Source organism: Lynx rufus, unplaced genomic scaffold (genome assembly GCF_022079265.1).
Source record: "Lynx rufus isolate CCGP_SWC_20201006 ecotype Redwood Valley unplaced genomic scaffold, mLynRuf1.p SCAF_21, whole genome shotgun sequence".
NCBI lineage: Eukaryota > Metazoa > Chordata > Mammalia > Carnivora > Felidae > Lynx > Lynx rufus.
The window spans coordinates 15,528,347-15,541,730 of record NW_025814836.1 but is presented as its reverse complement, the minus strand read 5'-3'; the positions used below and the strand labels follow the sequence as shown (position 1 = coordinate 15,541,730).

Here is a 13,384-nt window from a genome sequence, read left to right as displayed (position 1 = left end):
TGCATCTGGGTTGCGTATGGGTCCCTGTCTATTAGGTGCTCCTCTTCCGGCGCGTGTAGATTCTGTCGGTGTCCTGAATTCCTACACAAGACATGCTGGAAAGAGATGCTCACTTTTGCCCTTTCAGCGAGCACAGTCTTACTGGTATAAGGTGCATGGCTTTTATTCACTTGTCCTCTGTTACTTTTGCGATTCATTTATCTCTGACCAAGGAGAGTCCTTGGCCTTGACCAATGTCTTGTGTTCTCTTTCCAGGGAAGAGCGACCCTTTTTGCTTGTTGGAGTTAGGCAATGACCGACTTCAGACACACACCATTTACAAAAACCTCAACCCTGAGTGGAACAAAGTTTTTACATTGTAAGTGCTTTAGCCTCCAGAATATCAAGGAGCAATTTTAACTTAGAGACCAGTTAGCCGTGATGTGTTTGGGGCAGGCTGGGGCTCCAGAGTGGAACGTTCTGTCCATTTTTATGAGCAAAGGATGAATCTTATTATTTTTTTCCTTCTAAACACCTTTTATCCTTTCATTTTATAGAGTGTTAATAATAGATAAGGCCATTTGGAACTGCAAGGGAGTGTTATAGGAGACATTTGTAAGGTAGATCTTTCAGTAACTCAATTAATCTGTTAGTAGGTGGAAGCTTCCATATATCCAGACAAATTCAGTCCTGAGTTAAAGCAAATTACACATGTAGATCTGCCTTAAATTCAAGTTTATGCATGACAACATTATTATAAGGCCTAAAGACTTGTATTATGCCAGAGTCTTTTTGAAAATACAGGTTTTCTGTGATTTCTCAAAGAGTCCCAAAGTCTCCTTGAATTCCAGTTTGTCTGAATGACCCCTGCTCCACAGGGATGCCCTGTCTACTCTTTCAAATTCAGGCATTTAGAAAGATGGATTATTTCCTGGTTTGCTTTAGATTCTGAGGTGCCTGGGCTTCAAGGGGAAGCACCTGTTGAATTGGGGTCAGATGATAGTTCACTGCCCTTACAATGCTGAAGAAATGTTGGGCTTATAACCAAAAGAATACAGTTTGAATGGAGTTGATGATTTCCAAGTAGAAAGTTCCCAAGCGTCGAAACTGAATTCACAACCAACAAACTCCCAACATACAAAAAAGTCTGATACCAGGTGGTTGCACAGGTAAATCCTACCAAACAATTAAAGAAGAGTTAACACCCATTTTTCTCAAACTTGCAAAAAATAGGAGAGAAGGAAAACTCCTAAATTCATTCTATGAGACCAACATTACCCTGATTCCAAGACCAGATAAAGACACCACAGAAAAGGAGAACTAACTATAAGCTAATATCTCTGATGAACATAGATGCAAAAATCCTCAATAATATATTAGCAGGCAGAATCCAACAATGCATTTAAAAAAAAACATTCACCACAATCAAGTGCGGTTTATTCCTAGGATGCAAGGATGGCTCAATATTTACAAATCAGTTAACATGATATATCACATAAATAAGAGGATAAAAACCATACGGTTATTTCAATAGATGCAGAAAAAGCATTTGACAAGGTACAACATCCATTCATGATAAAAATCCTCAATGAAGTAGGTTTACTCACAGCATCATACTTAATAGGAAAAAAAGAGAGCTTTCCCCTAAGGTCAAGAATAAAACAAGGATGTCCTGTCCCACCGCTTTTATTTAACATCTTCCTGGAAGTCCTAGCCACAGCAATCAGACAAGAAAAAGAAATAAAAGGCATCCAAATTAGTAAGCAGGAAGTAAAACGTTCACTATTTGCAGATGACATGATACTCTATATAGAAAACCCTAAAGATTCTACCAACAACCTACTGGAAGTGATACATGAATTCAGTAAGGTTGTAGGATAAAAATCAATATACAGAAATCTGTTGCATTTCTATACGCTAATAATGGAGCAGCAGAAACAGAAATTAATAAGACAATCCCATTTATAATTATACCAAAAATCATAAAATACCTAGGAATAAACTTAACTAAAGAGGTGAAAGATCTGTACTCTGAAAACTATAAAACATTAGTGAAAGTTCCCAAGGATCTGTGAAAAGTGGATTAACTCTCCTAAGCCAGTTTGCACATTGTCATATGAAAGATTTTCTTGTTTGCTCAACACATTGCTAATGACCATGGCTCCATTTTTCATCAGGGGTGATGTCTGGTTTCTGGTCAACATAAAAAATGTTTCTGAATATGCATGGGATTTTTAGTATTTTGCGTTTCAACACTAGGAAATTTTCTGTAAATCTCAGCAAAAGTGATTTTCACTGCCCTTTTTTTTTTTTTAAGGGAATTCTTCATTAATTTACTTTTTTCTTCATTAATTTAAAGACAGTCTTATTGCCTATTTGGAAGCTACTTTGAAATCACTGTCCTTTTACTCTCCTCATTCTGTCTCTTATTCTTTATCCTCCTGTTTCTTTAATAGTCCTACCCTCGAGTGCACATATGCATGGAAAATGTCAGAGTAAAAAAGTTGACTTTTTTTTTTTTTTTTTTTTCACAGGGATGTCTGAATCTTCCATGATGGAAGGTTTGGGAATAGAGTTCAGTTTGATTTAATTTTTGGAATTTAATTAAATGGTAGTTTTATACTCTAAGGGCATACAGGCTTAATTAGTGAAACCGTGTGTTCAGATCTTCATGGAACAGACTCCACTTATGTGTTTTTGTATATAATAGGTGGTACATTTCTTGTTTCAGTCCTATTAAAGATATCCACGATGTTTTGGAAGTGACAGTGTTTGACGAAGATGGAGATAAACCTCCTGATTTTCTTGGAAAAGTTGCCATTCCCTTGCTGTCCGTAAGTTACCATTGTTAATATACAGTTCGTAAGTCATTTTACGGTTGACAGGCTTCTATGGTCTAGGGTTGTTTTATCTTTGTCAGTCTGGGGGGGGGGAATCCCCCCTGCTATAGCAGGAAACAACTATTTTATTCCTCATCCTTTTCCAGTATTTTCAGTAGTTTCAGATATAAACTAACATAATCTTCTCTGTGTCAGTCAAATATTGCTTTGACCGACAAAAACATTTCGACTAGTCTTCCAATTTGTTCTCAGTCTTTCCGTCCTAAGGCGGGAGTTTCTGTTTGGTTTCCGGGAATACAGATCCGTGACTGATTTTCCATTCGTTAATGAAAAACATACACGTATTTCTGTATTACCTCCTCACTGCCCATTTCTTCAAAGATTAGTTGCTGGTAACTGCCAAGTGGTTCTCAGCTCTACTGAAGACCATTTTCTCAAAAGTTCTCTTTGCCTTCATAGTAGTTAGGTTTGCTTTCAGTCTCAAAAGATGCTTTGTGGAAGAAAGTAGAGAGCTTCTTTTGGAAAAAGTGCCATTTCAGTTAAAAGGTAACATAACAGAATAAGCAAAGAGATGAATGAAAAAATACCCTAAAAAAGTCAGAGGAGAAAACACCAAATAATGCCTTTACGTGGACAAAGGAGGGAAGCTGTGCAAAGACTGCATCTGACTTCACCTATTAATTGGACATTACTGTTTATACCAAATGTATTCTTCCAGAAGAGAGAATTTTAGTTTTTCATTCAACCATAAATATGTTTTCTTATAGAGATGTTATGGTCTTATTAGTCCATAAGGCTTTATTTATTTCTTCCCGAAGACTTATTTCTTCAAACTGTTAGTGCATTTTTTAGGAGGAGAGGTCTTTAACCGTGATATTAGACCAGCTCCCATGATGCCTACAGGGGGAAGGAACGCTGCATCCCTCAGTATCTTTTCTGGTTAATTTACCTGGTGTTGAGCGCCTGGTTAATTTCTCGCCAAATTCTCTTCTCCCCAGTGTTCCTCTAGGAAAAGGGGTGAAGCCGCTGCCCTCTTGTAGATTTGGCTCCTGCCAAATGCTCAGACCCATCAGTAGTAGAACACACTGACTCTCAGGGACGAGAGGGCAATTTGGGACTTTTCTCTCTTTTTATTACAACTTTGTCAGTTACTCCTGAAGGAATACATGTAACGAGAGCTTAGGACCCAATTTTAGAGGGACCTAAAGGGACAGGAATCAGAGACCCTTCTTTACAATTCAGTTTCCTTTTCTTCTCAATTATTTTGGGCAGGACAGAGACGTTTCTTTTCTTGTTTTTTATTTATTTTTAGTTTTTTAATGTTTGTTTATTTTTGAGAGAGAGAGAGTACAAGCAGGGGGAGGGACAGAGAGAGAGGGAGACACAGAATATGAAGCAGGCTCCCAGCTCTGAGCTGTCAGCACAGAGCCCGACGCGAATCTACGAACCACGAGATCATGACCTGAGCGAAGCTGGACGCTTAACTGAGTGAGCCACCCGGGCACCCCTCTTTTCTTGTTTTTAGAGATAAATCCACAGTAACATGTGTCATTCCTTGCTGGGTAAACACTACATGGTGTCATTTTTAACCTCCCTCTATTTTACACGCGAAAGTTTTGTGTCATTGGTCGTTCTCTGATACCAACAAATTGACCCACTTTCTTCCCTCCCATCCTCCCTTGAAATGTACAGTGTCTCCATGCCGTTGGGTTAGATCTAAGAAGTTACCTCTGCCTAAATCAGGTTTGCGGTTTCTCAGCCTTAAGTGCCATTGACATTTTGGGATGGGTCGTGGTCTGTTGCAGGGGACTGTCCTGTGCATTGTAGAATCCCTGACCTCTACCCCCTAGATGCCAGGAGCCCCCATCCACTCCTCACTGTTGTGACAATCAAGATGTCTACAGACATTGCCAACTGTTCCGAAGAGGGGCAAAGAGAACCACTGACCTCACTTAATGCAGTTTTCAAACTGCGTCCTTCAAGATGCAAAGTAGAGTGATTTATGAAAGACTTTGTTTAAATGCAAGGAGCCCCCTCACCCTCTTAACTTTTTTCTGGTTGCCGATAAGCTGCCCACGGTCTATTCATTTGTTTGAGGGATAGTTATCAAATGTTCAGTTTGTGCCAGGCATTGTGTTAGGTAGTAATGCTCTAAGAAGGACCACAGTGAAGGTATCTTCTCCCCCGGAACTTGTATTTGGTTGCAGGAGTCCATAAACAGAACAAACAAATGAGCAAAAGGCAAGACAACATGTTAGGTGGTTAAAAGGTGCCATGTAAAAAGCAAAGCAGGATACGTTCCGAGGATATGTTTGGGGAAGGGGCACAGTTTTCCATGGACCGACCAGGGAGGGCCTCGCTTCGGGCGGGACATTTGAATGGGAACTTTAAGGAGGTGAGAAAGAAAGCCGTGTGAATATCTGGGGGAACTCTTCCAGGCAGGAAATCTTCCAAATCCAAAGGCTCTAAGGCAGTGCCCTGACTGTCCAATTCCAGAAAGATCACGGTGGACAGTGTGGGTGGAGTGGAGTAGGCTGGGGGGAGAATCACAAATGTGGAGCAAGACAGGACACAGGGGCAGAGTGACGCGGGAAAGGGGTAAGACTCTGACAGTCTAAAAGTTTGAAGCGCTTTGGCTCTTTCCTAGTGTCGATGGGAAACCACAGGGAAGGTTCAGGCCGGGGGGGCGGGGTGCTTGCTGTGGTTTACACTCTCTAATTCTGATATAAAAGGACTCTGGCACCCCGAGAAATAAGCCCAGATCTGACAGTTCTCTATCACGTAAAGTGTAAAGGCAGTGTGGCCTGGGCCACGTTCTCATGAGGGACTTAGGGGCCCGGGAGCGTTGAGTTGAATACGTTTCAGAAGCTGCCCTTCGGTGCGGCTGTTTCAGTTGAGACTCATTTCCGATTGTCTGACTGACGAATCGGGCGAGTGATCAGATCTTATGGTGGGTCTATTTTGGCTCCTCCTGATATGCGGTGGCCCACCTGTTCCATGCGCTCTCCAAACAAATTCATGCTCTACCTAAACTGTAGAGGTAGATATGATAGAAAAAAATGCCATAACCCTCAGTATCTGTAACAGGCAAATTTTAAGTCGTTCATTAATTCAGCAAACATTCAGTTTTTGAGTAATTCTAACGTGTTTTGGAGAATATATATATATATTATATATATATATGTATATGTGTGTATATATATATAATATATATATATGTGTGTGTATATATATATAATATATATATGTTTATTTATTTTTGAGAGAGAGAGAGAGACAGAGCCTGAGCGGGGGGAGGGGGGACAGAGAGACAGAGAGAGAGAGGGACACACAGAATCTAAAGCAGGCTCCAGGCTCCGAGTTGTCAGCGCAGAGCCCGATGCGGGGCTCGAACCCGCGAACCGTGAGATTATGACCTGAGCCAAAGTCGGACGCTCAACCAACTGAGCCACCCAGGCGCCCCAGAGAATGTATTTTAACATTTATTTAGATCTGTGTTTTTCCCTTTATTTAATATCTACTGAATAATGCTTAATTAACACGTCTCGGGCTGTGCATTTATAATACATTAAATCATTAATTCTCTGAAAACCTCATGTGGCAGGCTTTATTATTATTGTTATTGTTATCATTATTATTACTGCTATGGACAAATGAGGAAACGGAGGTACGGGAAGGATCCTGTTGCTGGTAATTAGTCGGGGCTGGATTTGAATGAGGCAGTCTGATGTCAGAGCCTGGGGTCCTGAGAGGAAGTTATACTTCCATAGTGCATACCTGTTACATAGACATCATGCCAAAAGCAATGACCAGGATGTGTTTTGTGCAGCCACTGGTCTCAGTGCCATAGGGTGTGGACGGGTGAGACGCAGAGTTGAAGACTGGCCCATCTTGGCTGATGCCTGTGGAATGAATGCACAAGACCCCAAATACCTTTTTTTCTTCATCGAGGTATATTTGGCACAGAATGTTGTATTAGTGTGCAGGGTGGTGATGCGACCAGCCTGTATGGGATGCCACCTTCCGTCACCGTACAATGCTGTCACAATAGCATTGGCTGTATTCCCTATGCCGTACCCTTCATCCCCAGGACTTCCTCGTTCTACCCCTGGAAGCCGCGACCTCACGCTCCCCTTTACCCATGTTGCCCATCCCCCCCCCCCCGGCAGCCACCGGGTTGACCTCTGTGCTCACACAAGCCCTGAAACACGAAGTGCTGAAAAGAAGGAAAAGAAAACGCAGAGCGGGAGGGATGGACTTAAGTTTAGGAAGACTTTAGGAAGTGGGGCGTTTGAGCTGGCCTTACAAGGAGGCTGGTGTTGATAATGTGCTAAGTGCATTTCAACCTGTTAAATAAAAAGCCTGTTCTGAAGTCACTGTATCTTTGAATCAGGGTGAATGGGCCGACTGACTATGGGCTCATTTAAAAAAAATCCACGTTCTAAAATCAGTATATCTGTTAATGGTGGCAGAATTGTGCAAATCATGTACATATGTTTAGATACACAGAATCCAGGCCAGCGGGTCACTCTTCCATATTTTTCATTTTTGTTCAGGTCCTCAAATCAGATAGTTGCTTTTTGAATGGCTATATAGATAGGGAAAACTTTTTACTCATTAAAAACAGAAAATTGCCATTAGCATGGATTATAATCTGAAGACTTCTAATCTGTGCCCATTTTTACATTATTCCAAGCATCTTCTAATCAATAACATAGTACATATGCATTAGAAAACAAAGCACATTTTAGAGTTTTAAAATATTTCCAGCATAGACACTATCTGCTCATCATTATCCGATTCAGTTAGAGTTATTTAACATTTCGATCCATAATCAAGTGATTCGCAATGGGTCCTGAAAATCAAGCTGGGTTCTTCTCCTCCAGGAGCATTTCTTTTTCTTCAGACCTATGGTTAGCATTTCAGAATTATGGAACGGGCCCATGTAGGAAGGAAGACTTAGAAAATCCACTTCCTGCAAAATAGGAAAAGCATCTATCTATTTATTGTTAATTCCTAATATCTAAGAGAAGATCGTCTGTCATTTGAGGAGGGTCCTACGTTTTGATACAAATTTGAGACCTCTTGGGCAAGCCATCCCAACAGATACAGTGGAATTCATGATCAGGAAACATAGGCTTTGTGCAGCCCGTGACAGTCTCTGTGAATCCATGTGCACGGGAACGAGCTGCACCAGCAACGGCTTCACTTAATTAGTTTTATGGGACAAATTTTCTGTAATTGCTTGTACCAAATAAATGCCCATACACATCTTCATTTGCATTTCCAATTAAGTATTTGCCTGTTTCACCTATGATGGGTTTTGTGGATTGTAATGGACACAGTTACACAATCATATTTTTTTTCAAGTTAATGCTGAAATGTTGGCCGTTAAGATATTTATTTTTTAGAGTTGATTAATTTTGAGAGAGAGAGAAAGAGAATGAGTGCAAGTGTAGGAGGACAGAGAGAGAAGGGGGAGAGAGAGAGAGAGAGAGAGAGAGAGAATCCCAGGCAGGCTCTGCAGTGTCAGTGTAGGGGCTCAAACTCATGAACCATGAGATCATGACCTGAGCGGAAGTCGGATGCTTAACTGACTGAGCCACCAGGCACCCCAATAGTATTTCTATTTTACTTTACATTAATGTAAATGGATGTCTAGCCCGCCTGAAAATTTTAGCGGGGCTAAAATGGCTGAAACACAAACACTCAACTCTCCACCCTGATATGTCCTTTGAAATAAATTTTTTCAAAAGATAAAATAAGGCAAGTTTGTCTTATTGCCCCTGGAAACTAGGAAAGGATACCTTTAATGTGCTGGAATCCTCGTGAACCATTATGTAGTATATAAGGTGGGTGGTATTTGATGAGGACGGACAAGCTAAGGGAGAAAGAATAATGCCTTGTGGGATTCCTCTGATGTCTTGGAACAAGAGTATAGCAAGTATAAATCTGAGCATACTATACGTGATGATAAATGCTGAATGGGTTAAACTTTTCTTTAAATGGAAAAACCTGTTACAATGAGTAGATGCATACAGTTTAGCTACTGCGTCTTTGAGACGGGCCACATGTGGTAAAACAGAAGTGGGTGAGCAAAAGTGTAACACGTACATGTAAATAAGTGGTAACTCAGAAACATACAGAGGAGATTATTTTATGGGTCCCCAAACGATTTCATTACCAATAAACATAAGGCAGACATGAATCGTTATGTGAATAATTTCCCACAGAAGTATGTATGTATGTTAAAAAATATTTGAACTGTAAGAAAAAAAAATTACCAACTGAGAAACACAAAATGATTATATCATCTGTGCAGTTTTAAAAATATCAGACACAAAAAAATAAATAAGGCTGTAATGTGATGTGTTTTGAAGGCCCAGATGTTTGAAATTCCAAGTTCCACAAAGCCAATGCTAATAGCTAAAGTTCCTGCACACCATCCCAAAGCTACTAAATTTCTAGGGCTGAGACCCTGGAAACTATTTTTTTTTTTTTTAGCAAGTTCTTAGATGAGTTTTAGGCATTCTGAAACAGTGATTCTCAAATTTTAGGGAATAAGCAATAAGCTTAATCTAATATATATGCATAGACACACACATAAATATATAAATATTCTGCTCAAATACCTATTTATTGTGTTTAAATATTGGTCATGTTGTGGGCTCACAACTGCCTCAGTAGATTCCAAAAAGGAAGAAATGATATGGTGGTCACGGTGTTGGGCAGATATATTAATAGCAAAAATGAAACAAGCAATCAAAACATTTGGTGGGAAAAAAAAAATCCCAAGTAGCTAAGGTAGATAACCAAAAGTACAGGTTACAGACTTTTTAGAAATTAGCAATGAAATCCTCTACATACAAACTGTGGATAAGGGCCAAAAGTATTACTCAGAGGAAATCCTTACCTTAAATGTTTTCGTAATTAAACAACAAAGGTTGAAAATCAATTAAGCATCATAACAAAAGGTAAACTAAAATAAATAAAATTAAATAGGAGTTTGGGAAGATTAAAAAAAAAGAGCAGTAATGTAGAAAATATGTAAACAGCATATTTGATAGATCCAAGTGTTCGTTTCTTCAAAATCCAATGAAATGGAGAAGCTGCTTACGAACCTAATGAAAAAAAGGAAAGCATATATTACTAAGACTAAGGAAATGAGAGGTATAGGGATTGCTATGAAGAGCCTAACTAGATTTTACTGAAGAGTACGGAAGAAAACTTGAATAAATATACATACAGACATATCTTGAGAGAATTTGGATGTTGTAGAGGTGTGAGATCTCCCCAGATTACTATAAGTATTTTTTTAAAGGTTGGTTTTGCTGGTTTTTAAATTTTTTTTAACGTCTTATTTTATTTTTTAAGAGACAGAGAAGGACAGAGCACGAGCAGGGGAGGGGCAGAGAGAGAGGGAGACACAGAATCTGAAGCGGGCTCCGGGCTCCGAGCTGTCAGCACAGAGCCCGATGCGGGGCTCGAACTCGTGAACTGCGAGATCACGGCCTGAGCCGAAGTCGGACACTCAACTGACTGAGCCACCCAGACGGCCCGATTACTATAAATATAATACAGCTCCCCATTTGGAAAAATTAAGTGCAAAAAAATAGAGTGAAAAATTATGTTTAAAATATAATTAGAGAAACCTGAATATCAGGGATTGAACGCATTGTACAGTGAAATAATTTAATTATGGAAATATTGGGGAAAAAATCATCAAAGAATTCCACTCTTTTCTCCCTGTGTCCTCTAGTCTTCTCCTCCCAATAAGAAAATAACAGATTCATATTGTTTAAAGAGCAATTTTTTTCTTTTAAACTGTAAGGGCACTGGCCATTCTTACATTACTGAAATGTATTAGGGACATAAAGGAAGGTGGAAAATTTGTGAATTTATTCCTTGATACTAGAAGAATTCTGATATTAAAAAAACAGAGTTAACAACAATAGCAAAAAAGAAATCCTACGCCTTTCATGGAAGACCAGTGAGACTTAGCACATTAGGAAACATAATTGTGTAATTTATATTATTAATATATTAACGGAGAAAAAAAAAACTTCAATAGATGCCAAAGGAGCACTTGATAAAATTTAACATCTGTTCTTGATTTATGAAAAAAAAGTTTAATAAATAAGTAATTGATTTGATGTATCAGAAGTATCACAAACATCAGACTTATTGAGAGACCAGAGATGTTCTGAATTAATGAACTTCTATACTGACAAAATTAACATCAAGTTTTTTACGTCAGATCCAGCCAATGTAAAAATATAAGAAAAATTATATTTTAATGAAGGAAACCATATTATCTATCTGATAATATCACATTATATATAAATAAGTATAAAGAAAATTAGTAAGTAGCATTTTGGAATAAACAAAGGTCAGTAAAGGTATAACCAGGATCAAAATTAAGAAAAAAAAAAAAAAAAGAGTAGCTTTACCCAATAGGAAAACATTTTAAAAACTTAAAGCACCAAAGGGTTTAATAGCAGGAAACAAAACAAAACAAAACAAAAAAAACAATTATAATCCTTAAGACCTATGTGAGAAAGTTCTAGAACTGTACTAAAAGACATGAAAAAAGACAAAACAATTGGAGATCACTGTATATATAATAAACCTGAAAGATGAAGTCACTGAGGAAAGGGATAAACGAAGTGATCACCATATAATTGATTCTGGGAAAGTCAGTTGCTTACTCATCAGGGAAAAATGCATCCGTGTGTTACACTGAACACAATAACTATTTTACCATGAATTAAAGGTCAAATACTTGGAATAAACTCCATAAATAAAACGGCTAATAAAACGGGGAAGTCTTCTGTAAGAAAACCAGGAACGCTAAAGGAAAACAAATCCTAAGAGGTCAATATGGTGAAACAAATGTTGCCATTGTAAATGAAAACACAAAGTGAAAACTACTTGCCGCATAGAAACAGATGGATGATGTCACTAACATAGAACGCGATCGTTTTTTCATCTATGGGGAAGGGACGGTCAGTCTAGGGGAAAAGTTGATTCAAACAGGTGCAAATCCAAACAGCTAATAGGCACCCTGGGTTGGCACCCAGTCTTGTCCCCCTAATTGGCTGCGTGATCTTTGACAAGGCACTGAACCTCTCCGTCTCCATGTTCTCCGAGATGACATGAAGGTGATTCTGCCTGCCTCGGAGGTCTGTGATGGGGATTTCAGTGGTTTGGTGAATATATAGTGAGTACAGGAGCACACTGTATGTGCTTCCAAGTATAATCAATCATCTTCATCGCCCTTGCTTTCGTAATGTAAATGATCAAATTAGGTTAGCAGTGGGATTAACAAATATGGTAAAGATTTTTCATTTCCAGGGGTTCTTAAGAGTAGAAAAAGGACTCTCTCAAACGCTGTGGGACAGAACCATCACTTCGTACAAGCCTGGTAGAAGGCACTTAGACAAAATGGATTAAAATTTAATACACACAACCTCTGAGCATCTATATTCTAGGTATTTATACCCATGGCCACACAGATGCTAAATGCCAGAAAGGGGAATTGAATCTAAATCTAGCTTCACAGCTTAGCACTGTCCACTGTTAATAAACATATGAAAGGAAATGTTCAGGCTCATTAGTTGTTAAAAAAAAGAAAAAAAAACACCCACATATTAAAACAACCTGAGGACATTTTATTCCTCTGAAATTGCTGTATATTAAATAAAAATTCCTGCAGTTGGCCACGTTGCAAGGAAATAGAGATAGGTTTATTCACTGAGGCTAGGAGTATAAATTAATACAGAATCTGAGAAGGGCTAATTGACAATACTTGGCCAAAACCACAAAAAATAGGTATGTGCTATGACTCAGCGGTTCCACTTCTAGGAATTTGTTTTTGGGAATGCATCATGGATGCACAAAGGTGGCTATGTGTAAAATCATCACGGTGTTTAAAGTGAAAAATTGGAAACGGTCTGGGGCGCCTGGGTGGCTCAGTCGGTTACGCGTCCGACTTCAGCCCAGGTCATGATGTCACGGTTCGTGGGTTCAAGCCCTGCATGGGGGCTCTGTGCTGACAGCTCAGAGCCTGGAGCTGCTTCATATTCTGTGTCTCCCTCTTTCTCTGCCCCTCCCCCACTCGCACTCTGTCTCTCTGTCTCTCAAAAATAAATAAACATTAAAAAAAATTGGAAAGTCTTTGCAATTTACAATGAAGGGTTGGTTAAGTTAATTATAGATGATCCATAAGGTGCAATACTATCCTAAATTATGTAGAAGAATTGACTGTTACATCAGGGAATGATTCCCATACCTTTTTCCTTTTTTTTTTATTTAAGAGACAAGTGATTTAGGGGCGCCTGGGTGGCTTGATCGGTTAAGCGTCCGACTTCGGCTCAGGTCATGATCTCATGGTCTGTGAGTTCAAGCCCCGCGTCGGGCTCTGTGCTGACAGCTCAGAGCCTGGAGCCTGTTTCAGATTCTGTGTCTCCCTCTCTCTCTGCCCCTCCCCTGTTCATGCTCTGTCTCTCTCTGTCTCAAAAATAAATAAACGTTAAAAAAAATTAAAAAAAAAAGAGAAGTGATTT

General features: G+C 39.2%; 1 protein-coding gene across 7 annotated transcripts in view; it reads left to right on the top strand.

The window, feature by feature from the left end:
* MCTP2 (multiple C2 and transmembrane domain containing 2) overlaps positions 1 to 13,384 on the top strand; it is a 238,519-nt gene that overhangs the window by 143,826 nt on the left and 81,309 nt on the right. For all 7 annotated transcript variants that reach the window (XR_006963408.1, XM_047086646.1, XM_047086644.1 and 4 more), the window contains 2 exons: positions 256 to 358; positions 2,711 to 2,813. Coding sequence is in view for 6 of the 7 variants with exons in the window: in XM_047086646.1 (XP_046942602.1) it covers positions 256 to 358; positions 2,711 to 2,813 (206 nt within the window). In the remaining variant the exon portion in view is untranslated. The remainder of the gene's footprint in view (positions 1 to 255; positions 359 to 2,710; positions 2,814 to 13,384) is intronic.